General features: G+C 42.1%; 2 protein-coding genes across 6 annotated transcripts in view; both read left to right on the top strand.

Annotated features, from left to right (window-relative positions):
- PLEKHG1 (pleckstrin homology and RhoGEF domain containing G1) overlaps nt 1–9,333 on the top strand; it is a 127,367-nt gene extending 118,034 nt beyond the window's left edge. For all 4 annotated transcript variants that reach the window (XM_026794140.2, XM_026794141.2, XM_014267814.3 and 1 more), the window contains 5 exons: nt 352–374; nt 1,229–1,447; nt 2,553–2,660; nt 3,463–5,131; nt 6,093–9,333. In XM_026794140.2, the coding sequence (XP_026649941.2) occupies nt 352–374; nt 1,229–1,447; nt 2,553–2,660; nt 3,463–5,131; nt 6,093–7,189 (3,116 nt within the window). In that variant the 3' untranslated portion in view covers nt 7,190–9,333. The remainder of the gene's footprint in view (nt 1–351; nt 375–1,228; nt 1,448–2,552; nt 2,661–3,462; nt 5,132–6,092) is intronic.
- Nucleotides 9,334–9,504: 171 nt separating this feature from the next.
- The window catches only part of MTHFD1L (methylenetetrahydrofolate dehydrogenase (NADP+ dependent) 1 like), a 145,550-nt gene continuing 127,992 nt past the window's right edge, over nt 9,505–27,062 (top strand). The window contains exons 1-8 of one of the 2 annotated variants that reach the window (XM_026794154.2): nt 9,505–9,701; nt 10,799–10,883; nt 13,528–13,578; nt 13,656–13,709; nt 16,266–16,390; nt 17,434–17,534; nt 18,416–18,540; nt 25,632–25,743. In XM_026794154.2, the coding sequence (XP_026649955.2) occupies nt 9,577–9,701; nt 10,799–10,883; nt 13,528–13,578; nt 13,656–13,709; nt 16,266–16,390; nt 17,434–17,534; nt 18,416–18,540; nt 25,632–25,743 (778 nt within the window). In that variant the 5' untranslated portion in view covers nt 9,505–9,576. The remainder of the gene's footprint in view (nt 9,702–10,798; nt 10,884–13,527; nt 13,579–13,655; nt 13,710–16,265; nt 16,391–17,433; nt 17,535–18,415; nt 18,541–25,631; nt 25,744–27,062) is intronic. The other variant, XM_074537764.1, reaches the window with a different exon arrangement.

Genomic DNA, 27,062 nt, shown 5'->3' with positions numbered 1-27,062 from the left:
AGAGGAATTTTTGGGGGAAAAAAAGCCAAACCCAAAATGTTAGTGTGTAAATCTAATAGCTGGTTTTCCACACTTGTGATTGGTCCTGTAAACATCCTAGGAACTGAACACACCAAGTCTTGGTGATTGTGAACAGTTCCTCAAATCACAGCATTGCTGCAAAATCAGGGCCTCAGGTGGAACTCTGGTAAAGCTCAAGCTGTCTCTGCTTTATCAGAAATCCCCATATAGTCTGTTTGCTCAATTGCTGCTTCATTCAGCCCCCTTTGGGGAATTCATAATTGGGGTAGCATTAAAACAGGCATAGCCTGACACCAGTTTGGTTATTCATTGATGTGTTTTTGTTTTCAGATGTAAGCCCAGACATGCAGAAGGTAAGCCATTTCTTAAATTCCTTGTTTTAGCCCATTCATATGACTTTAGAGCACAGTGTTTGCTGGAGAATCTGTGTCTTCTTGGTTATGTTGACCTTAAGAATGAAAACAAACCCATAAATGTTATTTAGCATTTCAAATAAGATTACTGGAATGAAAAAAGTAGAAATACAGCTTACTATTTTAGGAATATTTAATAAAGAAGAAAATCAGCAATCCATATATGGTTGCGGTTTATAATACAGTCCAATCAATTAGTAGTGCTACAGGATACTTAAAAATACCACTAGAATCAAGGAAGTGCCGTGTATAAAAATAGTGTTTATTCTTTGGCTCATATTACCTTATTAAATACAACTGGAAAGTTTCAACTTAGTCTTACATATAGATATATATATATATGTAATGATGTATCTCCAAACAGAGCACATGCAGCTTGAGCAGATTGTAATGAACATTTGTAAGTTTTACATTTTCTTTATGAATTTGTATGGAAATTCCCAGTGCAGTTTGAAAGTCTACTTTTGAATTTCAGGTCTTGGGGTTTTATTTAAGATGGAATTTTAAAAAGTGTGTGTGTGTTATAAACAGAGTACATTAGGTATTACTTCATTGTCATGCCATAATATTGAAACCCAGGATTCGGTGTGAATGGGGTCGTTTGCATATATTTTTTCAGTTCTAAATATTACATGGAAAAGTACTGGTTGTTGTATTTACTTCTTTGTAAATCTCACTTCAGTGCAGCTAACTGACTGTAGGCTAAACATTGCCTGTGAGTCTGATTCTATACTAAAATACAGAATCTCTAAAAACTTCTAATAAGAGCTTCATGGTTGTTTTTTTTTTTAAAGCGGATGGGCATTGAAGGAGCCCTGTTATCTCAAGCCACCAAACTAGGATCAAGTGAAGCCCTGCTGAATTCTAGGAAAAAGGTTTCACTGGAATCCAGTGGGCTGGAGAGCCAGTTTCAAGAGTCTATTGAACCAGCCTACAGTAGTGATCACGATGAAACTCTTCAGACTTCTGCAACAGAACAGATTGATGCTGATGATGAAGAAGAGTCTGAACAGGTAGGAAAAAGTGGGGGAAAATAATTTTTTTTTTTTTGTGGAGAATGGAAGAAGGATTAAAATCATATATAAAAAAGGGAGGAATGTGTTGCCAATGTTTACAACTTTCTCTCCTCAGAAACATTTTCATTGAGGCTTCGCACAATACTCACTTGCAGTTTAACAGAGAAGATGTAAAAACCCCTACACAGAGGGAGAAATTCCCACTACTTGAATTTTACTTACTCCTTTGCAGTCCTCCAGCCTGTTTGTTACAGAAGAGTTTTACCTGTTGCACACAACTGGCTTTTCCTTGTTTCTTCAGCTGATGCCATGCAAAAACCTTTTTAGGCCTTATGCAGAGACAGTGCTTTCAAAGCAAGGACTTGAATATTATACTGAGATTCAGACACTGCTGCCTGTGATGGGATGTTTCTTGATCTGTGAGCCTCTGGCAGTAGCTATGAATGTGTGAACTTGAATATGAGAAGTTTTGAGCATGATTTATGAAAATGAGAGTCTTTATCTCCTACTACTGCACAGATGGTAGTTTTTTCTTACTTGGTATGATGTTTCCACACATATGTAATACCTTTGAAAGGCTAAAAATCCAACTTCAAAATGTGGCTGCGTTAAAGAATCTAAATATTCAGTTTATTTAGTTTAGTTGATACTGAGGTCATATCGTTGTGTGGCTCATCTGTTTTATGAATTATATGAAACCAGTGATTGAGATTCTTTTTGAAGCTGATTGCATTTCCTCTTTGAAATGACACTATTTGTATCATAAATATTTCATATAGTATCTTGTACCAGTGTAGCGCAGTGACTTGTAATTCCCTCTCTTGCCAACATAAGTAAGAACGAAAGAATGAGTAAGCTCAAAAAATACCACAAAAAACTGATACTATTAGCTTAGTGGTTACTACTAGATGTGGCAATTGTACTTTTACAGGTTTTATAAGCTCTGAATAATTCTTGTGGCAGTGCTAACAACTCATAAGCTGCTTCATGTCCCAGTATAGGTCCCTGGCCTGTTGTAGCTCCTACTAATTCCTCTGAACCAGACTGTACAAAGAACTGTAGGTTTTATTACCTTTCACATTTTTTTTCTTTAAAATCACAGCAAAACTCACTGCAGAAATCAAAAGGGGGAAGAAAAAGACTTAATAGTCAAGCTGCTGAAAATGTTGAAAAACGAAGAAGTCTCAATCTCAATAAATGTGAAATGCAGGTAAGTAATTATTATTTTTTACTTCTATTTTGCTGTGCGTCATAGGTATGTCAAAGAAATGTTTTCCCTAGGTTGACAGATACATCATCTTCTGTTTATCAATGTTCATATCATTAAAATATTCATGTCTGTGACAAAAGACTATTTCTTTTGGGGAATGGGAAAAACAAGAAGCTAACTAAACCAATCAGCATTAGCTGAAGACAAAAGGAATTATCTTTCCTTCTCTCCCCCAAATTCTGGCCAGCAATATCTAAAGCATCCTTTATGTTGGCATTAGGGAGCACGTGGCCTTGTTGTAAATTAGATCTGGATGAAAACTTACACTAATAAAAAAAGGACATTTTCAATGGCTAGAGAGCATAAGATTCCTTTCTGCTAGCGTTATAGGCAAGGAAAAGGAGAAGAACAAAACTTTTGGCACAAACCCAGAGTCAGATTAGCTTAATCCAACTGTGAAACTGCAGAGTTATCATAAAAGGTTTAATCCAACTCCTGCCAAACAGATTTGCCTTTAATTACTCATGCATTAACATAAGCTACTGTCTTGTATTTGAAGTAAGATGTTATTAAACACCGAGAGTAAACTCTGAGCCATGGTAAGGATTAGGAGGCAAAGCAGTCTGGCACTGCCACCCTGGCTCCCTCACTCTCTGTTGGGAGAGAGCACTTGCCCTGCCCATCTCCACGTGATTCTCTGCTGCAGGACAGACTGGCACTGTGGCAGTGCTGTGAAAAGAGGGAGTTGCTGTATTATTACAGGGATATGCTAATGTTACTTGCAAATTTCAAATCTCCACAGAGCTCCAAGGACCCTTCGGATGAAGAGTCAATGCAGTTGAATACCGATCTTCCATTTCCCTGCGCAGCTAGGCAGCCACAGTCTCCTAGACAGTTCAGCACACCCCAGAGCAACTCTCTGATCATGAATATCCTGGGGGGAAGTACCTCTGTCAGAAACATCTGGACGGACCATCAGATCAGGCAGGCATTGTTCCCCAGCCGGCGCCCACCTTATGAGAACGAAGATGATGAAGACGATTACCAGATGTTTGTACCATCAGCGTCTACATCCACCACGAGCTCAGCTCCTGGTGGAGAAAGGAGGGATTCTTCTGGCCGTCCATGCAGCTGGCACTTGGGGCAAGCGCAGCAAAATGAGACTTCCAGCCCCACTCGTCACAAAATCGTTAGACGGGCCAGCAGTGCTGGTGAAAGCAACACGTGTCCAGCCAGCGCCAGGTGCAAAACAGGGGAGCGTGGCTCTCGGAGGGAGGTGAAGGCAGCAGAGGGGAACAGTAGGAATGCGTATCCTGAATCTTCAGAGGAGCTGACTATCGATGATATTGAACATGTTTATGATAATATAAGCTATGAAGACTTAAAGCTGATGGGTCTGACCAGAAGGGAGGAGACACACCATGGTCCCCGGAGATCTGCTAGAGACTCTCTGTATGAGGCTGAAAACAAAAGCAGCTCAGATTCAACTTCCAAAAAGACAACAGCAAATCAAAAGAGGACCTCTGTTCATACTAGCAGGGAGGAGATACTGCTCAGTAAAGAAGCACCAACTTCAAGTTTGGATGAGCTCAGAATTATTGAAGACAACATCTATGACACCATACGGCTTCCAGAAACATCTCTATTGAGTTTTAAACGTGACTCCTTAAAATCCTCTAAAAGGAGGAGTTTTTTGGAAAAAGACTTTGCATATTGTGACAATCTGCGACATTTTGTTTCTGAGGAGAGTCTGCAGTTCAGTGAAGATGAAAGCTCTTACCATCGTGTGCCCATTGACACTGACTATTTGAGCTTCGTAGATAGCTCCTCCAACTCTGACTCGCTGTCGCATAAGTCTGCAGCAGACAAACTCTCAGAGGAAGTAGACGAGATTTGGAACGACCTGGAGAACTACATCAAGAAAAATGAGGAAAAGACAAGAGACCGTGTCCTTGCAGCCTTTCCTGTTTGTAAAGATGACATGCAGGAAAGGCTGCATGCTGGTAGCACACTTCAACTGAGTAAAGATGTAGAGTACTCACTGTCTACTCTCTCTCTGCCGGAAACTCCTATTTTCCCTAAAACTGTGAAGCCCAGGGCTGCCACCATAAGTGAGGCTAATCTCAGGCTTGAAGACACTACACCATGCAGGGAGAACTCTTTTATGAGTTTGAACAGATCTTCCTTCTCCAGTGAGATGCCTTTTGTAGATAGTCCATATGAGCCTGTCAGTAGTGTTCTGTCCAGCACACCTGCAGAGGGTGTGGAAAATGACTTGGCTGTTATGGATAAAACAAAGAACAGAGTTTTTATGATGGCAAGACAGTACAGTCAAAAAATTAAGAAGGCTAACCAGCTTTTGAAAGTTAAAAGTCCAGAGCAGGAACAGCCAGCTAGCAGACAACAGAAACTGAAACACAAAGATCTTGCTGCTATTCTGGAGGAGAAAAAACAAGGAGGTCCTGCTATTGGTATGTTAAAAACATTTCTGTACAGATACATTTCTTCAGTAACTTTCAGTGAACTTTGTGTTCTGAACTGGAAGATTATGAATTTTTCGCACCTTGATCATTGAGTGTCAGGATGGTATTTTCTGTGTTACAAGTGAACTTAATTTTCTCAGACTGCTTTAACGTGAATGGTCCTTTATGTCTCATTTCTTGTTACTTGATAACTTTGAGAAGAAATAGCAGGGCAGTGTCAGAAAAGAGCAATTCAGCTGAGGCTGGAAGTAGAAATCATGCCCGAAGCTCTGTTGGCCTCCCTACAGAAAAGCAGTTATTTCCTTTAATAGCGTGATCTTTAGAGTTTGACTGAACCAGTGTCTTTTCAAGTTGGTCTGCCTTCTAACAGGTCACATATATTTGCTCAGGTGCCTTTCAGAATCATACCCATAAGCATAAGGAATGTGGTCAGATAAGAAAGAACTGATAATCTTTCTATCAGCTAATGAATGTGCAAAGTCATGGATATGCAACAGGTCTGGAACTATTTTTGTCCATGATCGATTGAAACAAACAGAAGATGGGGAGCCAGCAGACTCCATGCACCAGAGTGTCATTCTTGCTTTCTTGTGATATTTTTAAAATTCCCTAAATATCTTATTTACCAGGCCATTTTTAGAATGTTCTTTTCCATTTTAACATGAAACAAGCAGCATATTATTGGAACCTTGTGCTGCATTGTGTTCTGCGTGACTGCTCACTGTAGCAAGATATTTTATGCTTCTTTTCCTCAACAAAGTGTACTGAAATGTGATGCAAAGGCCTCCAGTGTTTCATGTTACTTTGCAGAGGCCAAATTTATTGACACAACTGAAAGCTTTTCTCTAAGAGCTTTTTAATACTAAGGGTTTTGAGATTTTTAAATTTTTGCATGATTTGCTGAAATGGATTCCTCGTCTCTGCTAAGCTAATTCTCTCTTCTTTCTAGGTGCCAGAATAGCTGAATATTCCCAGCTTTATGACCAAATTGTCTTCAGAGACAGTACGCCTAAGGTCCAAAAGGAAGCCGGGGCCACTCCTCAGGAGCCATCAGCTGCGAGGTTCTCCACACCCACGTCTCCTCCCCGTTCCCAGCCTGCCTGTGACTGCTCAAGAGCAGAAGATTGGCTTTTGCATTCTACCTACAGTAACGGTGAGCTGGCCGACTTCTCTCCGTGCTCCGAATCCCAGGACCCAAACTCCAAGAACTCATTTACAGAAGCTGGTACAAAAAGCAGTTCGAAGCAGTTGCCATCAGCTGGCTCAGTACCTTCCCTTCAAATTTCCAACCGTTTGCACGTCCCGGCGCAGAGGTGGAGTGCCATTATAAGCCAGCCAAACAAAGAAAACTTGCATCAGGATCACGTCTATAACTCGCTGGGGAGGAGAGTAAGCTGTGTAAAACCACAGGCATACAGCAGGTCACAGTCCTCTTCCTCAATAGTGGTCAACAGGTCTGGAGAATCAATTGTATATAATAATGAAATTGATAAGAAAAGGCTCCATTTGAATAGGAACTTTCGATTCAACAGCCATCAAACTCCTGGAATTGCTTCAGGATATACAGGGTCTGAGATGAGAAAGCAGATCCCTGAAAACTATTCAGATATGATTCTGCAGGATTCTCAAAAGGTCCTGAGAGTGAACAGAGCCTCCCCTCTGACAGCACAGATGGCTACTCAGAACTATTTTTCGAATTTCAAAGATTCTGAAGACGGAGAAGGGGATGATGATGACTATGTTGAAATAAAGTCTGAAGATGAGGGATCTGACTTGGAGACTTCTCAGAACCAGACAAGGAAATCAGATCCTAAACTGCGTAACACAGATGCTGTTCCTTCTGAAATGTTCTGTGGCAAAACTGTCTCCTGTACTCCTGCAAAGTCTGCCAGCAGCAAACACACACTTACCCCATATCTGACTGCTTACAGTGATTCGGATAAACTGAATGACTACTTATGGAGAGTACCATCTCCTAATCAGCAGAATATTGTCCAGTCTTTAAGGGAAAAGTTTCAGTGTCTCAGTTCAAGTAGCTTTGCTTGATGCTTTCAGTAATTCCTAGCTGTACTGCCTTATCATGACAGAATATATACTAGGACAATCAGTACTGGCATCACGTATTTCCATAATATTACACTATCAGGCATTGTATTGCAATAATGTTGTAAATAGATGCAAAATGTATCTTTTAAAAAATGGTTTAGAATCCCGGATGTGAAAAAGGCCATGTGCACTGTCTGGGGTCTCTCTGCAGCACATGTGAACTTCTCATCTCCTACTGAACCTTCACATCTCTTCCTTTCTTAGGTGCGATACCCCCTGATTCTTGCCATCCAACCAGGTGTAATAACATTTGATTCTTAAGCCATTTTATCATTTGGAAACTTTGGTATTTAGACTATCCCGTTGGTGTCCAGTGTTCTGCATCCAAAACACCTGTATGATTACTCTGCTTGCATACAGGAGCATTTAGCTGGGCAGCTGCTCCTGTGACTGTTCAGATTTCTGAGCAGGATTCTGGTGATTACATCAACAGGCTGTGTGTGCAATTGCACACACCTTTTTGCACGTTACTTTTCATCAGGCAGATTCCAAGTGTGTGGGACCAATGCATATACTACATTACTTTGGAGCAAGCTTCTTACATTTCAAAGAAAATCTAGTTCTAGTACTTGTGCCAGGCTGATAGCTCCGTGTCTGAAGCCTCTTCTCTACTTACTGGAATTGCATAGGAGGCAGAAGACAGGCAGTGGAGGCTTTTTATGAGAACCTGTGGATGTGACAGTCCTTGCCTGGGGAATGGTTTTGGCATTAGAAGGGGAGCTGCACTGCTTGTCAAGAGGGCTAGGCCAGTCTTGGTACCTCCAGTGATGGTGGCATTTGTGATACACAGTCCAAATCTGAGTGTCTTGTAGCTCAGCAACCAGCTGTCAAAAGCTGCTGGGTAGAGTTTGAAACAAAGCTGTGTGTTACATGCAGTGGGCTGCTGGGCACTGGTTCAAGCCCCAGTGTCATTAACCCTGTGAGACAATGAGGTTTGGTCAGATTCTTGGGTGAAATACTAATTGTGGGGCACATTTGGCCCATAGGGTGGTTCAGTGATACTGCTGGTTGAGTGACAAGCTGCAGTCCCCAGGGCATGCATCTCCTGCAGCAGGAAGTGACACTTCCTGACAGAGAGAGGTAAAAGATATCTTTTGTAAATCAGTCCGTGCTGACTCTAATCCAATTTATGTACAATAAAAAAGTAGCTTAAAAATGAGAATACATTCCATTCTTTTGCAAATAGTGTATAGAATAAAAGCTGCCATTTAGAGCAAGGACAGGCTTTCCAGTACCATCTACACTTAACTCCCTTTCATCATCTTTGTTGCACAGTTTTGGATTCTGTTACTTGAAAACATTGCACCGAAAGGAAAGCCTAGATACATCTACACTGATCATCTTGTGTGACTGTTGTTCTTTTTTGGTGCTTACATTTTTCAGATTACATGGATAAAGCCAGTACCGAGTTAAACATATCAATAAACAAAGGAATTTCATTGAAATACTGTTTTTACTAACCACATATCACTCCCCTCAGTTACAGAGCACTGTACTGCCAGAACAGCTGTTTATTGGTTACCATGAGGTAACAGCTGTTAACATTGGTTACCATGAGGAAAAACTGAAGTTATTAGTGTACAGCTAAATACTTGTAGACTAAGATTTGAGGACTTGAATTTATTAGAACTGACTAAATTATTTACCACAGGTATCTTGCATTGGCTAGGAATTGTTATTTTGAGGGCTGGTTGGTCATGGTACTTACTAGCTCGTACCACAGGGACTTGTTACAGTCAGCACAGCCCCTGTGATAGGACCCGTATCTATCTAGTAAAATCCGACTGAAAAATAATGTTGTACATATTTAAGACGCCGAGGTGTAGCAGAGCCCATATTTATTTAATATAGCTTGTAAAGTATTGTAAATATGGATAGAAGGTAAATCTGTGGGCGCACATCTAGATTTGTTTAAACGGCTTTAGGAGAATGTTTAACTCGCATCTCATGCAATCAATGGAATTGGGAGGGAGGGGAAAAGAACCAACCAACCAGAAAAAAAGGGACTTTACTAGTATTGTAACTTCTCCCAGGGACCATTTCATACTATTTTTAATAAACGTTGAGTATGCAAAAGCTTTGGGTGCTTTTCATTGCGGGGCGCGCAAGAATGAAGTTATTGGTTACAGTCTGTCGGAGCTGCTGTTCGGGGGTGATGTGGATGCAGTTTTTCTCTTGCAAAGAAAAAGCGGAAGCGACAGCGGGGGAGCGGCGGGGCGGGGAGCGGGGCAGGCGGCGCTCCATCCCCGCCCGCCCCCGGCCTCGCTCCCGCCCCTGCCCCTGCCCCTGCCCCGTGCCCGCCGCGGCTGCCGGGGCGCCCCGGAGCCATGAGGAGCGCGGCGCTGCGGCGCTGCCTGGCCCCGGCACTCACCGCCGCTCCGCTGCCGCTGCCGCCGCGCCGCGGGCTGAGCGCGCCGCTGCCCCGGGCCCGCAGCGCGGCCGCGGCCGCCCGGTAAGAGGCGCACGTGGGGAGGCAGCGCCGGCTGATGCAACCGGGGGTGCGATGGTGTGGGCACGCAGGAGGAGGGGTGGGGGGGATCCGGGCGATGCGCCCTCACCGGGTGCGTCGGGTTGGGTTTTGAGGTGGGATTTTGGGGGGACCCCGTCGTAAGATGCCCCCCTTCCCCCAGAGGCGCTGGCGGGATTTGCTCCGGGTTTTGGTTTTGGTGGCGTTTTGGGAGCGGGCGGAACTGCCGTCATGTGGCGGTGGCTCAGGTGAGGCGGTGCGCAGATGTGTGCCTGGAAAAACGTGTCCCTGGTCCCTTCTCGTCCCGATCAGCCCTGGTCGGGATAGTTTGCAACGACATTGAATTGAACTGGTCCTTGGCTTCTGCAAGGATAGGAGCTGTCAAAAATCCACTCCAGGCTGTTCTCTGTCTTCCTTGCTATGGGGGACAGACAGACAGGGGGTCTCCTCTTTGCCCACCTGCACCCGCAAAAGGTAACGGAGGAGAGCTGGCCGCCACTTACCCAGAATTTTTTTTCCAGAAAGCGTTCCCAGTGCCTGGCTGTCACTAGTTTTTCCAAGAAGTAATGTGGGAAACAGAGCTGCCTTGTCTCCCTTCTGCCAGTGGTTTTGAAAGGCATCCTGGAAGTGGCTGCTCTGCTGCCCAGGGGTTGGTGTAGCCCGGGTTAAGCCGTGGCAGCCCCAGCTGTAAAGGCTCTGCATCTCCCACTGCCCTGGCCAAGGGTATGGGGATGAAGGACCCACCTCACCCAACAGCTGATCAGACAGATCACGGTGCTGGTTCCCTTCCCATGGTGGGGCTGGACAAGCCTTCTCATGAATTAGCACAGACTAGCTATAAAGTTTTGGGCATGCCAGAGCAATGCCCACATACCTATTAAAAAAAAAAAATTGGCCTTTTGAGGTTTTCTGTACTGGCCTGCTGAGCATCAGCCCTCACAGTTCACATCCAACCATAACTTTGCAGATTGAAAATTTACAAGCCCAAGCATCTCTGTTACATTGTTGACTAATGTTGGTTTCTGCCCGCTAATGTTTGGAGGATTTATTTTGTTAAAGATTTGCTTCTCACTGTGTTGCAGCAAAGTTACTGACAATGCAAAGAATTCCTTGGCCTCTCTTAAGAGAAAAAACCCCCGGCTTGAGCCAACACTTGCCATTATTCAGGTAAAGTATGTCTGTGCACTCACTGGCTGTGAGAGATCTCCTTTGGTACCATTAGTTGTCTGAAACTTGAGAAGCACACCCTGCAGAAAGTAATTGTAATCCTTTTTTATAAAGAATATTGTCTACTTTATTATAAAGCAAAGCAATAGGATGAGGTAGCTCCGCCAGATGGTAAATTGCCTTTCTTCAGGCCTGGCAAGGCTTTGCAAAGGAAAGGAACAGTTTTATCCCTTCTTCCTTTTGCCAATATAATCTTCGTTGTTTTAAGTATGGATCACATTTTCTCACACCTTGTCTAAGCTGATTAACTTAATAGTTGAATTAAAGTAGTGTTCTCAAACCTTTATTTAGCATAAAGCTTTTTTTGCAATCCTGAGCAAAGTCCTTACGTTCCTGAAAATGTGGGCTCCCTTCACTTACCACTCCTGAAATAACAATGCCAGGATTATTGAAAGGCCCTTTTGCTTCCTGTCAGCCATGCTACCATTGGGTAGCTACAGCTTATCAATGTCTTCCTGCTCTTCTAAGGAGAGGAAAACCACACTAAAAAGTCCCAGTCAACTCAGAAGGGTTTGTATGAAATAAGTGTAAAGTGTCAGCATCCTGTAAAAGTAGCAGCGCTTTCTGATGTGAAGGAATCTTGCAGAATTGAGAACCATTGTTATACTAATGCTGTGAAGAGATTTCCATTTCACTGATGGTGCCATTTTTGATAGACAATCAAAATCAGAGATGAGGATAGCTATCCTTGCCAAGCTGAAAGTTGTTCATTCTTAGATTTCTAAAGGTTTGAAAGCCACAAAATTATTAGGGATGTTTATCATTCAGAGGGGACCCACTTCCATGCTGGCAAAAATGTAATTGTCCTGTTTCCTAGGATGGTGGTATTGATTTTGAGTGGGCACACACTCAAACTGACCCAGTAGGTTTTAAGTTCAAAACACAACTGTAAGTATTTTTAAAGTACTGGTAGTGAATTTAAGTAATGCAACAACAGCTTTATTTCAGAAGGTCTTCTAGTGAGGCTGTCTGGACAGACTCTGTCATCTCTCACCCTTCCTGATAATTGCATTTTCACAGAGCCCTCTAGGGCTAAAGCTTAAGGATTGATAGGGAAAAAAAGTGACCTGTTTTTTCTCACTCCTGTTAGTCTCCAGCCAGTTGCACCATGATCTGGACTAGGACTGGGATCTACTCCAGCCCAAGGGGTCTAAAGACACTTCCTTTCAACCACATTTGTCTCCTGGGTCTGGTTTTCTGCATGGCCACGTGCGTGTTTTGTGCTGGCACAATGGGAGGAATGTCCCTTTTGTCCCTTTTATCCCACTTGGTCTGCCTCATGAGGTGCCTGTAGGAACATGTGGCCTAGATCCCTCTGGGTAAAATTCACCCAAGCTCTGTTCTCCAGCTTTCCAGTCACTCTAGCTCTGGTCTAGTTGTGAAGACTGAAGCAGAGCCCATTTTAAATGTGTATTTGTTGGTGCAAAGAAAATTTGCTTTGGTGTGCAGATGTTCTTGCATGCTCTGTTCTACCAGTAGTGTGGGCAGAGCCCTAATGTTTGTGCTGCTCCCCATGTGCCACATCTGCCCAGAGGAGCAGAGGGAGGGCAGGGAGGTCACCTCCTTTACTTGTGAGTAACAGCAGCTGGCATGACAGGGCACTGCCTCTTCTGCAGGGCTGGGAATGAGGAGCTGCAGGCTGAACCTGCAGTGGAATGATTTTAGGACTGTCCTTTTCCTCTTGAGTCAACTGAATCTGAATCAATGCCAAAATTGATACCTCTGTTGCTTATTATTATCCACGTTGAACCTTGGTTGAAGCTATGCAACAGCAAAAAATGATTGGGGGATGCTTCTTAAGTTTTTTGATGCTGAAAAGTAAAATAAAGCATCAGGATCATGCTTAACAGTGGAGCTGTTGCCCTGCAAAGCTCAGCAAAGCACCACTGGCTCCCCTGCACCTCCTGCCCTGCCCTTGCACTCTGCCAGCCCCTGTGCTGAGCTATGGCCTCACCTGTGCTGCTCAGTGGGTTTTGATAGGAGCTGGTTTAGGGCAGGGACTGTCTGCACTCACACAAGGTAAGTGTTCACCTGCCAGTGCTGCAGGGACATTACAGGGGACAGTGTGGTACCACCAGTTGCTCCATCCCAGTTAAACTTCTTGAGCAGTCAGTGTGGGGGCACAGTCCCACATTTACTGTCACAGGGGAGCAGCTGCTGGGCTGTCCCTAGACTGTCTCTTCTTCCTTGGCACAGTGTGAGCCCTGCAGTGTCCTCAGTGCAGCAGCTTCTGTGCTGCCACTCAGCACCTGCTGCCACACTTGGGGAGTGGGATGCTGGCAGTGCAGTGCCAGGAATGCTGGCAGTGCAGGGAGGGATAGAGGGCAAGTCCTCCTTCCCTAACAGGAGTTGTGCCTCTCCATGAAGCCTGTGCTTTTTCATCTCTTTTTTTCACTGTCAGCAGTCTTGAACTATTTGGGATTATCAGGGATGGCCTTCTGCTTCTTTCTTGGAATTGTTTCTTATTAGTTTGAATACCTTTAGACACAGACATTGTCACTATGTTTCTTGCATAGATGTGCATTAGTGTACTCATTTTTAAAATGTATTGCTTTAAAACTCAGTTACTGTTTTGTTCCCCAAGGCACATAATGACCAGTTGATTCAAGAAGCAAACAAGAACTTGGCCAAAGAGGTAAGCTTTAGCTGATACATGTGTTAATAATCATGAGCTACTTGCCTTTGGTAATTTTAAGTCTTTTCTTTCAACAGATTGGTCTACGTGTTATTCACATCTGTCTTCCTGAAGGCAGCACCAAAGATGAGGTAACTGAAGTACCTGAAAGAGCCTTCCTTTTTGATTTTTGTCATAAACTTCTATTTATTACTGACATTCATTATTATTTTGACTGACCTCTGGTAACTCAAATTAGGCTTAGGATTGCCTTGGTTTAAATAGCAAATATTATCCCCTTACTGGCAAGAGTGGAAAAAAGAGAATTAATGGGCATGTCTGCTGTTCCCTGGCAAGCTGGGGTAGAATCAAGAGTAATGTTTTGGGTTTGTGCTTGGTGTTTAACCCCATACCAGCTCAGGTATCCTGTCTTCCACAGTTGCTCTTCTGACTGTACCTGATTATTACCCAGATTATTCAGGGAAATTATAGATTACATGATTATATGGGGAAGGGAGGGGAAAAGAAGCAGATGTTGAATTTGTCTATTGATCTTTTAATGTTTCAATTATGTATTAAAAAAGAAACATCCCCCCCAAATGACTAGAGGCCTGAATTCTTTGCCTTGTTGAAGGTGCAGCACTTAATATAAATTATGTTTTAAATATAGAAAACCATGTGAAAATTAAACCAGTGAAGGACTGTGTAGTAGAAGATGTCTCTGTTATCAGCTGGCCTCCTTGTGCTTGGCAAGTTTGATAATCCTGCAGGCTTGTGAGTTCTGTGTACTCTTTTGTTTTTTGGTACACTTTGTTCTTAAAATGTTGCTGCCTTGCAGTGTAATCTCAAGAACTGCTTCCAGATACGTTGAAAGGAATTTATTGTGAAGTTTTGTAGATTATGCATAGTCAGCTACCCATTTAAGAAGAGTGGGCTTTTGAAATGAAAAGCAAATACACTTTGTTGTTGGAAAATGCATTTTATCTGTTGAGTAACATAGCAGGAAACAGGTAAAATACAGTGACTGTGCAGCAGTAGTTGCAGTTAGTTTGAAGTCGTATCTTAGAAGTGGCTTAGCTGTGTATTTAAAGAGAAAATTGGGGTATTTCTTTTATTTAAAGGAAGTTATTTCCAATAAAATTTATCATGGTTTGCTGACTGTCTTGCTTACTCACTATGGCAGTTTTTTTTCATCTATTAAAATCCACATCTCAGTTGTGTTCCCTGGTGTGGGAAGGTGGGAGGGATTTCAATCCCATGCACATTTGGGTTTTGTCATAACTTCCTCTGTACAATAAAAGCATGAAAATACTATGCTACTTTACCCTGCATGAGTTATAAGTAATTTAAATGCTGTGATGATGGAAAGCTGAATTAAAGTAAGATGCAATTAAAATGGAAAAGTGAATTACTTTTCCAGGAGGCAGAAATACAGCTTGAGTTTTTAATTGCTCTGTAGGCCCTCAGCATTTTGTACCATATCAAAGGGGTTTTTAAAAAGAAAAATGCAGGTATTTTCATGTCCATATACATTCACCCTTTCTAGTGCAATGTATACCAGTCCTGTTGCTGTCAAGTGCCATGGGACCTTAAGAAATATGCCTGGCTTTGCCCCAGGAGTCAGGAAACTAAAGAGGCATTTCTGTACCAGTGACATGCTTTTGTAATCTGTGTTTAGCATGAAAGTAGTGTGTTCTCTTGGTTCAGAGTTGCAGCTAATCTAATTCCTGCCTAGTTCCTAGCTTAAGGTTGATTGCATATCAAGTGTTTGGGTAATAGAGTTCACAATTACAATGAATAGTTTAAAAGAAAAGCATTTTAAAAAGGCATGGTATTAGTTAAGGGAAAAAAAAAACTAATTATAATCCTTTACTGTTGGATATTAATCCAATTCTATTATAAAGCTTTATGATGCTTACACAGTGGTTTTTTATATAGGATGGGAAGACATGCTTGCATGACATTTCTCACCTAAATAAACATGTTTGACATGTTTTGTTCCTTTGTATTCTTTCTGGTCACAGCAGAATAGCATGAATCAGCATTATATTTTAGAGAGGAGGGAATCAAGGGTCGGTAGGACAGTCTCAGATGTCAAATATGACCAATTATAAACTACTTGAACTTGCATCTGGTTCAGAACTTGAACTCCATAAACTTCTCTGTGGTGCCTTTTCAGCCTAACAGTTCTTCACAAGGCAATTGCCAGCTCTTAGGATTGGGGTGTTTTGAGAAGGAAAATTGTTAACCATATATGCTGGTTTAATAAAATGATTTTTTTTCTTGTATAGTTGTTCTTTCAAGTGTTACAGCTTTTTGTCCCTCTGTTGGGATGTGATCTGGTCCTGTTTTGCACTCTGTATTAACTCAGGTGTCCTGTGTCTGAAAGCAGCTTCAGAAGCCATTACAGTGACAGCCTTTTGCTGAGGTTTGGAGTGCTGAAACACAAACTGCTTTTGGCAGCATAATGTCACATAATATGTGTTTGCTTTGCAAGATGTTTAGAATAGAGTCAGGGTGGCTTAATTTGGTAAGCCACTGATAATAAACTGAGTAGAGCTTTTTCATTTGGAATTTACAGTAATAAGCAAGAAAAGCCAAGGTGGCCATAAAGTAATTGAAGAAAATTTACAGGTTTTACCTCATTCTAATCATATTCTTCTTTTATCTGTTGTTCTGGTCTTTAATGTTTTTTATTAACTTCCTAGATTGTCAGTGAAATCTTGAGACTCAATGACGATCCTAACGTGCAGGGCCTTGCTCTTGACCTCCCAGAAAGCTTATATAGCAGTAAGGTATTAAATGCTGTGAAACCAGAGAAGGATGTGGATGGGTAAGTGGAGCACTGAGAAATAATGTTAGCAGGCACAAGCCTGATGGCTCTGTAAAATCAGTTTTTGCCTCTGCTTTTCATTAATGAATTCCTCAGTCAATGTGTCTAGCTGTGCTATTGAACAGTGATAAAAGATGCCTCTGAATCAATGAGAAGTCTTTTGCTGAAGTAGTTTTGGGCATTATCTTTTTATTTGTACATAAAATACATAATGTACATTCAGGGCATAGTCCTTTCAAAGAAATAAAAAATGAAATCTTGATTTACTGGCGATACTTAAGGTATTTCATCACTTCAGTAATACAAGTGGTAGGCACAAAGTACTGAATTTTCACAAGAAGGATTGATGGAAAAATTGCAGAGAGGTTTTAACTTCCTTACAGCACTCTCTTGTGGTGAGAGAGTAAGCTATAATAGTTTGGACCCATTAGCACAGATTTCTAATCAGTGTTGAGTTGTACTGCTCTCAGAAGAGACCACTGGTGTAATTTAGGTTTGTGAGTTATCATTTTGCTGCTCTTGTAGCCTTCCTGCTCTTAGCTGCAGGCTATTACCATTTTTTTTTATCCCACTCTCTTCTTTTTTTTTTTTTCTTCATGTCAGGAAAAATATCTAAAAATCCTTCAAAAACCTTTCCATTATGTGGAGTACAGGACATTGTCAGTATGGGAACACCTCTGTTGCCCCCTCCTAGGCCAGCTTGTCTCTGGCAGCCAGTCTGGTCTCACTGCAGCCACTGAAGTGCTTGTGCCCAGTGTGCTGTGGGTGACATGGTGACAAGTAAAGAGCTGCCTGTGTATCCTGGGATTGTGTTACTCATTCTAACTCAGATCCCTTTCCTGGCCTCTCTTGAGGCTCAGTGTTTCTCTAACTGAGGTGTGGGATGATACAAATTAGCTGCAGTACATGACTGCCAAAGGATTTGCTTTTGTGAGAGATGTTTGCTCTTGGGATTTAGCTCTTAGCCATGTTACAAGCATTGCTGAGGATTTATGCTACACAAGCTCTTTTTTATGTTAAATTGCCATATTTTTCCACTGCAGATTATCCAGTGTAAACCTAGGACGTTTGGTGCATGGTGATGTCTGTGACTGTCTGGTTCCTCCTACAGTGTGTGCTGTGATGGAGCTTCTTGAAGATATAGGTGAGCCCTTCTATCACAGTCATTACGTTAATTTTGGCCTGTTTTAATCCTGGGTGGGAGCCAAATATAATCTGACCTTATTGTGTTTTCTCTTTTGGGTTGCTTTCCCACCTGACATGTATTTATCTACTGCTAGTGACAAGGTGTCCTCCTGCTCAGTGACATCTGAATGCTGTATTTGCAGAAACAGTCTCAGGCCTACAGATTTTGGGTACTAGGCAGGGGTTAGCTGCCATCAGGAGGTTTAATTTCACTGAAGACACACAAGACATGTGAGGCTTCCAAACAAAAAATACAGGCATCAGTTGGGGATTTCACTTGATTGTCTTGATTAGTGTGAGGAGTTGGGGAAACCCAGGTTTGCCTGTAAATTGCTGCTGAGCAAATCCTTTGGTTTGGATTGTGCTGTGTCAGTGCTGACACTGAAATGGCAAATTCAAACAAACAGGTTTAGTGTGTGTGAAGACATTGTTGGTTTAAGGCGGTGTGTCAGAAGTTGTCTCTCTTACAGTGATTCCTAACTGTTGAAGCGAGCATTTCTGTAGCAGAACTGTAAACAGGAGATTAAATGTACTTAGTAACAAACATGAATGAAAGGATTTGTGCAAAAAAAAAGCCAGAAGAACAGTATTTGCTTACTAGAATTTAGAGAGTCACCAGGAAACTCCTGTGGTTGCTGTCACTGTGCGGGCTCCAGAAGAGCCAGCTGTGCTGCACAGCTGCTGTGCTGGTGCAGCCACAGGGCACTGTCCTGTTCTGAGCCCCTCTGCAGCCCCTTCTGCAGTGCTGCAGCCCAGAGTGGCCTGGGGGAGCTCCATGCAGCTGCTGGTGCTGGTGCCCTGCGCTGGGGGTGGCTGAGAGCCGTGCCTTGTGTCACACAGGTGGGAAGAAGGTGCTGCTGGTGGGGACACACGGGGCAGAGGGAGCTGCCCTGCAGAGCGTGCTGCAGCGTCGCGGAGCCGCCGTGCTCAGCTGCCACTGGGGAGCCCCACAGCTGCAGAGTGAGGTGAGTGCTCTCCTGTCTGCCTGGCCTCATCCTGCATCCCCACTGCCTGCCCATCCCTGCCCACCTGACAATCCTGCCCTCAGCTGCCGTTCCCAAGAGGGAGACTCCTCGTAGTCTCAGGAAGCACTGGAGTTGCTGGTAGCCAATGTGGGTTAGGGTCTTTTCTCCTTCCTGCTTGCTCAGAAATGGTGCAAACACTGACCTCTACCAGAATATTACATGCAACAGCAGCTGCTCTAACTTAATTATTTTACACTAAGAGAATCCAACAAACAAATGTTTTAGCTCTCCCTTTCGCTTTGTCTCTGTGCAAGAGAAATGCCCTCTTTTTTTTCTTGTCCTGTGATTCTGTCATCTGCATGAAATTATGTCCACTGGATTTGTGTCCTAAGGGTTTGCAAGTGTTGCTGCTCTTGGGACAAAGAAATCCCAATCTTTATCTTTGAAGAGAACCGTAAAAGAATTCAAAGAAATTCAGGACTCTTAGCATGCATCAGGAGTCACAGCATGATCTCCGTGTCTGCTTTTTGCAGAACTTTTAGACACAACTTAGAAGTTGGTATGGCTTCCTGTGGAACTTAACAGTTTGTTCCTTAGTCCCAGATTCCACAGAATGCTCCAGCTGGGGTGGCACTGTCCTGGGGGCATGTGCAGCAGGGCGCAGGCTCGGTGCTGGGGACAGCTCTTGTGTTGGACAGCTCAAGCCGCAGGGTGGCAGCCAAGGCAAACCGATGGGCTCCGACCGCCGGGCCTTGGAGCCGCCGACAGGAGGAGGAAACAAATCCGAGCAGCTGGGATAGAAAGTTCTCTGGCACACCTGTGTTTTCACAGCTGTGGATGTTTTTGTCAGGCCTGTCTCAGCTCTGGGCTTTTAAGTGACTGACAGCACTTAGGAAACATATGGCGCTCTGGGAGATGGAGTGCTGTGAACTTGATCCTTGCCATGTCTCATTCCTCAGCTATTTCTCACTGCTCGGGGCTGTGCTAGAGGACTGCCCTGGGCTGGATGGGCTGGGTGACAGGGTGGCCAGAGGTGTTTCCACTGGTACACAGCAAAAAATCTGGATTGGGCCCAGAGCTGCTTGTGCAGTGCTGTCAATAGCTGGAGAGAATTCTGTTTCCTTCCATCCAGATGCTTTCCCATAATCATGCTTTGCTTTTTGGCATTCCCCATAGCTTACCTCTTGGATCAGGCCACTGATGGGAAACAGAATGGGAAGCCTAAGTTTGAGGCTTTGTGCACTTAAGTCTTCCCAGGTTCATTTTAACTTTTGGCAGTAAAAGAGTTTGTACTTTGCCTGTGGGACTAATCAGCAGAGCCCAGGGGAAACCTACCTTCCTCTTCCTCACCTGTGAGCCTGGAGCAGCATGTCACCAGTAATCCCAGAGCTGTGCTGAACCTGTCTGGATGTCACTCTGATAGTTAACTCAAATTCCTTGATAAAATCTAATGCATGCAGGGAAAACTATCCTGTTTCATATTCCCAGAAGCCGGAGAGTCAGAAACTGAGCACAAGTTTCTAACCAAACAATGAAGTACTGTAGCAACTTGAATTTGAATGACAATGTTGTTAGATAACATGATTATAGAATTTATATTCTTCTGCTTGTTTAAAATGCTGATTATGAAAAACAGGTTTAATGTTCACCAGGTTTCTTCTCTTGATTTTTTTAATTTGAATTTCAAGTAAGAAAATGTGTTAGTCGATGTTTAAGTTTTTCAAAGACTTAAAAGAATCAAAAATTCATGTTTTGTTTTTCCTGCACAATACAGTAACTTTTCCTTTCTCTGAACAGGACACGTCTACGGTGGCAGTTTGTGTGCTGTGGTTTGGAAGTATAACCTATGGTAGCATAATAAATTCATTTAGGAAGTGAGGGATAAACTTATGAAGAGTATGATTTTTTCACTGAAATGCATTTGTTTACAATATATACCAGGAAAGGAGAAATTTATCTTAAGGGTAGGAGAATGTTATTTGTTGTAACCATTAGCCAGGCCTATTTGCATTGGAGCACTAACTCTGACCTTAACCATGTAATGCCTTTCTTAAGTGGTTACTGCATTCCCTTAGACTAGCTCTGATGATTTGTTCTTCTTTTTAAAAAGGACAGCATAACAACAAGTGTTTCCTTTAGAAATTCTTTTAATTTAAATGAGTTACACAACACTAAGTTTGTAGATTTTTTGGATGAGGTTTGGTATTGCTATGCACTTGTTATTGCTTTTTTCGCTTGTGCACTTTTGCAAAAATATTTTGAAAATGATCAAGAGGAACTATGTTTTAATCCACCTTGGGAAAAGTTTGAAAACATAAGGGTAGCTCTCCTAACAAACAGCATAATGCCATCTACCATCTGACTTAATGTGCTCCTTTAAAGCAAGCCTGTTCTGTCTTATGGCAGGAAAAAGGAATAAAATAAATAATGGTACATTTCCATTTCATTGCTTTGATCTGAAATAATGGACACTCAATGTTCATTTCCCTCTCCACTTCATGTTTTTTAAGTTGAGGAGATTATTAATATTTCTTTTTGTTCCATTTTGGTTTGCTTGCCTTCAGTTCTCACAGCACAGCCGTGTCCTTCAGAACTGTTGAGCTTCCTGGGTTTTCTAATAGTTCACAAATGGAAGAAAGTATTTTGGAAGGTTCTGGCACATCTGTGCAAAGCTGTCATGAAGAAACATTGTTCTGTTTGCATTGATAGGTTCATTGTAAAAGAAGTTACAAAGTGAGAGATAAAGACACAAGCATCTTAGAGAAAATACTTAAGATGTTATCATTCTGTTAAGCTTTGTGTAGATGCTCTTCAAAGCACATTCACTGCATTGTGCCTGAAGTATGACCTAGTGACGTACTTTTAGGGACATGTCCCCTGTAATTTTAAAATGGGACTCCCCAAAAGTCAGTTCCATATTACATGTGAAGAATAGGAGCTGATGTCTCTGATCCTTTTTAATGTCAGAATTATGCTTTCTAGTTTGAAAGGAAGTTGTCAAGTAGATTCATATTGAAAAAAAATGGATTATTTTCTTGCTAAAACATGGGTAATACTTAGTACCTGTAAGAAAACAGAATTTTGTTTCAGTTACCTAAATTGAGTCAGTCATTACTTCAGCACATCATCTTTAATGTTGTCCGTGTGTGAACCACATGGTGTCTGTTTTAAGAGAGCTGCTATCATACAATTTTGTTGTAAAAGAAGTGAGCATTGGTCTGTCTAGGTATAATTAGGAATAGAAAAGTTGTTTGCAAAAGTGAGGTTAAGAACTATGAGAGTGGTTCAGTGGTTCAGTGGAGTGCTGAATGGGAGTTGCCTTTTCAGCTTCTTTTGCCCACAGTGTGCATTTACTTAGAGCCAACACGTGAGCTTCAAACTCTTAGACATTTCTGAGCTATTTGCTCTCCTAGTTTTCCTTTCTTGCTAAGGCTCTTGTTATGGGCAGAAGAACACATTTTGTATTGTAAGCATGAAGGAACAGGAGACCAGGCACATGGATCCTGTAAGAGGTGAGGAGAGGGAAGCTCCATGAGTGTTTCTAATGATGATGATGTAGACAAAGTATTTCCACTTCAACATCTTATGCACATCATCTCTGTTCCTTGCAATTTTGAAGTGTATCCCAGTGTATCCCCTGTCTGTAAGCTAGAGGAGCAGTTGCTAAAGTGTGGATCATAGTAGCAGGCTGGAGCCCACAGCAAAGGTGTGGGCTTGATTTTCAAGTGCACCGTGTAGAGCAAGTGCATTCAGGGTGATGTGGCAGGGAAAGCTGGAAGAAACCGTGTAATTAGTACATGCCTTGGTGGGATAAGTACCTGAAACTAGTCACCGACTGAAAAAAATTTCAAGATTTCAGAAAGTAGTTAGAATTGCTGTGGTTAAAGTGTAACCTGATCTGTAAACTAATGTGCAACAAGAGTTTTTTCAGGAAGAGAGTTGTGAAAAAACTTTAAATCAGATTTCTATTCCTCATCACATCTCTTTAATTTTATATGGCCTAGCTTCATACCCAGGACTCTGAGGGTCTACATTTCAATTTTTAATTTTAATTTTTATTCTGTTTGATCATGCATTTAAAAATGGCTTTTGTAGCAGTCCATTTTAACTATGGGAAAATGAAAATTTTATGCAGTCTTCACAGCAAAATGGAGTTTCAGTGATCTGTAATATACAGCTACTTTGTGCCATTATCATTTAATACTTGGCTGGAAAGTCTGTATTGTTGTTTTAACATTTGGTGTTCTGTCTTGGGAATGGGTGGTGCTTCTTAATCTGCTTCAACTTAAACCTTGGTGGAGGGGATCATATTTTGTTATGAGGTAAGGTTGCAGATTATTTATTGGCACAGCTCTTCCCAACTGAAAAAATATTTACTGGTGAGAAGGCAGGATACTGCTGGACTCTTGGCTTTGTCTCCAGCCAGTTGCCTAGTGCATTAGGGAGGGTTTGGCCTGCTGCTTGTCATTCCTTCCTCTGGCCAGCCTGATGGGATGGAGCCTGGCTGTGCAGGAAGCGTGAGGCAGGCAGCCACATGCTCTCCCTCGTGGGTATCTCCTTGACCTCCTGGCTGTGGCTGCCTATAACATCTGGTTCCTGTCAGATGTGTCCTCTGTGTCCTCTGCGCAGGGACTGGGGTGCATTTGCCAAGGGAGGCTAACTGTGATTATTTCATTGGACTTTTCCATCTCTCACATCCGTGATCGGTTTCTGATGTAGGAGTTGACCCTGAACACGCGTGCCAAGGCTTGCTTCTTGCTTTAGTGACTAAACAGGCAGTCAAAAGGGTGGGTTATGGCAAGAGAGAAAAATCTAAAAGCAAAGGAGGCATGGGCACAACTTCTTGCAAGTGAAACTAAAATTTCCTGATGGAGATCACATAAATCTCTTCCAAGGATACCCAAAATTCTGTACACAAGTATTTTGCTTTCAGTGGACTTGCTCTCCCAGTTTCTGGATATGCATTTAAAAAATACTCACAGGGGAAAAAATCTCAAAAATGTTTGTGATGTATATACTTTATTGACTCTGCAGGAACTTTTTCAATAGTTGCACATAAAATATTGTTTTCTTTGTGAAATAAGGGAAAGGAAATCACACTGGGGAAGGCTCTGAGAATTCAGTGTGTCTTGAACCTGTGTCACAAATCTTTGCTGCCATGTGATACAACTTTTTTTCATGGAGGAGGTGGGGCAGGGTAATGAGATGAAAGGTCCAGCTGGTTTTCTGCTAAAATTTACGGGTATGTGTGATGTTAGCTATCCGAACCACCGTTAATGTTGGCTACAAAAATAATTGTGTTCAGCTGTTAAGAACATTTTTCAACATTAGGGTCGGTAGTCATAGAGATGAATATTTGGTTCCATCAGTTGTTTTCTGACATTACAGTTACTTTGAATCAATTCTGTCATAAGCATGTTGGCTGAACATTCATCAGAATTATTACTTGTTGCATACAGCTCTGAACTTGTTCATCAACTCAGGATGCTAAGCGCTGTGCAAAGCTCTTAGTCCTTGTCCCAGAGGCTTTGCATGGAAAGGCATCTTGACTTACAGTATATGATTTATAACTGCTAGAATATGAATTATTTTTTTCTTGCAAAAAAAAAAGGCTGTGATCATGCAACTGAGAAAAATCACTGTTTTTCTCTGTGTTGATGTTGATTGTTACAGCAGAGATTTCCTTTTTTTGCAGGGCAAAGTGTGCCTTCAGTGTGGTAACCTTGGTACATGAGGCATTGCAGCATCTTTTTATCCAGATTTCCTTGCAGATTTCCCAGTATCATTTGACCTGACACTGGACAAGCATTATGACTTAAGTGCCGCTCTAGGAGTGGCCTGTAAGCTGATATTTGCATTAGACTCAGGAGTGTGACCAATTTGAACAAGGCTGAATGGCTGTGCACAGGCAATCACAGGAGTGTTGCTGGACCTGTGACTGAAGCCTGAATCCGCTCATTGCATTAGTCATTTGTCAAGCAAGTAAATCTTCTCCCACATTTCTGGCTTTGTTTCCACATGGAGATCTCAAAGGAGGGTTAGGCCATCCTTGGGTCCTCTGAGGGGAAGATGGAGTTTTTTTAGTTTTCTGCCTTTTCCACTGCAGTTACGTTCTTCTCCCCTCCTGGATGCTCAGCTGTGCCAAAAACCTGCTATCCTGACTAGATTTGTAGCTGTTCTTTCTTGGCAAGAGTGTTGGGCAGGGCTGTGTCAGAGCACTTTTGGCCAAAAAAGAAGCTGGAACTCTTGTCAGTCACAAATCAATTCACAGAGTGGCTCACTGGGTTTGTGACACTTGGAATTAATTTGCATTTATCCAAAATATTACCGAAGCTGCTGTATTTCTGAAATAATTTTTGCAGTCAGGCTTGAGGCAATGCTATGTCTGTGTTTTACTTTTTTAGTGTATCTTAATACATCTGCCTCTGGTACTGTCCATTATCTCATGGTGATTCTGGTAAAGGACTGTTTCAGAGGAAGTGGGGAAAGAAAGGCACTTGGGTCTTTGATTATAAGAATTTTTGTGGTAACCATTTTTGCTCCAACATCTGCCAAGATGAGCTAAATCAGGAGCAGTGATTAGCAGACATGAGCTGAGAAGGAAAGAAGTGCTTTAATTGGTATTCAAAGGCACTGATCTTCGCAGAAGGGGCCATCCTGCATTCCTGACAGCTGGCCTGATTTTCTACTGTCAGACAATCTGACTGTACTCTTTATAAGTGCCTATTTACTGTCTTTCAACCCTTCTTTTTCTTAAGTTACTCAAAGTTATTTTGGACTTTAGGACAATGGTAGAACTTTTTGTTTGGAAGGATATAATTCCCATTAAATATTGTTAGTTTGACCTCATTCACCTGATCTCACATTTTGTTTACCTAACTTAATTTTAAATGCTATTAAGTTTTGTTTCAGGTAAGAATCAAACTATCAGTTTGGATAGTTTGGATCAGTTTTTGTTCTTGTTGTCTGTAAAAGCTTTGCTCAAAAGGCAATTGCTGTGTAAGTGTGAACATTTTAAGATGCCCATCCAAGTGTGTGTTTCTAAGATGAAGTGCTTGTTTTGTTTCTGGGGTGCTTTGGGCCGTGCCCAGCTCCATCACGCAGACGCGGTGGTGTTCGGCAGCATGAAACCCCATGGAGTTCCTGTGAGCTGCACAAAGCCTGGGGCCACCATCATCAACTGTGCTCGTGGTCCTCTGCCAGGTAAGGGGAGATAAAAGGTAACAGTTCTTGCCAGTGGTGTGCAGTGAGCCTTTGGGATGTGTGTGGCGTCTTGGTGACAACGCAGTGTGGTTAAAAGCCGCATCTCTGGGAGGGCCTTTAAAGGAGTGTGCACAGGGCATGTGCACACCTTTCTCTGGTGTATAAATAAGGAAAATATGTTAGGTGGGAGAAGAAAGGTTGGAACAGATTCTTCATAGCAGGATGGTTAGATAAGTGATGACCCAATGGATTCAGGGAGTTCAGAGTCAAAAGTCATCATCTGATGACTTTTTTGGGTCATCAGATGAGCTGTTACAGAGTTTTGCATAGTGTCTTACCCTGTGACTTCTGTGGACTCACCTGTAATATGAGAAAAGGAGAAGAACAGAAGAAAAATCAACTGCAAAGTGCTGTGAAGCTGCAGAGAGTGGTGCAGGAGGGAGTACAGAAATCATGTGTAGTTAAGAAGAGGCAGAATGTCTCCTGCAGTAATTTTTCCAACAAAAAAGGGTTTGGATTCATGTCCTTCCTTTTCCCCTAACTTGTTGTGGAGTGTGTATGTGTTCAATAATTTCTCAGTTGAAAAAATGTTACAGAATTTTCTTGGGAATAGAATTAAGATATCTTCCCAGAAGTTACTCTGCTGTTAGAATAATGTGTAATAATTATAACAATATATTAATTTTATTATTAATATATATATTAATAATAATAAACATGTAATTTTACGTTTCTCTTAAAATTCTATGAAGATCTCTAGATATTTTCTAGATTTTTGGTGTATATGAATTTGACTGCTCAACATCCCAATGAGATTATGCTGCAAATGAATAGGAAAATGAGGAAGCACATGGGTAGCATGACTGATTAATCTGGGTTTTTTTAAAATCTTATCACAAGTGCACTAGATTGACATCTATCGACCTAAAGTGTGGAAATGAGCATAAAGCTGAGAAAACTTAATTGCATGGATTTTAAACTAAGGATATTCCCTAATGAAGCAGATATTCCATGCAGAGCTAATGCAAGATCAGGCTCATAAAAGAGCAGCTGCTGTTCCTATGCCAAGCATGGCCTTAGCAATAGATTTTTTTCCTTGTCTTTCATGATATACCCTTGACTTGAACAGACACTGCAGGTGTGGAGATCTGGGTTATTATTCACTTGATTTTCTGAAGGCATTTGGACATTCACTGTCTGCCTCCCAAAGCAGATCTCTGATCCTGCTGAGGATATCAAGGGTGGGTACCAAGCCTTTTCCCTTCCTGATACTGCACAAGTTGTCCAAAAAGAATCCATGTTTTCTTTTTCCTGGACTA

Source organism: Zonotrichia albicollis, chromosome 3, assembly GCF_047830755.1.
Source record: "Zonotrichia albicollis isolate bZonAlb1 chromosome 3, bZonAlb1.hap1, whole genome shotgun sequence".
In the NCBI taxonomy this organism is placed as follows: domain Eukaryota; kingdom Metazoa; phylum Chordata; class Aves; order Passeriformes; family Passerellidae; genus Zonotrichia; species Zonotrichia albicollis.
Note: the sequence above shows the minus strand (reverse complement) of the source record. Positions and strands in the feature narration are given on the sequence as shown.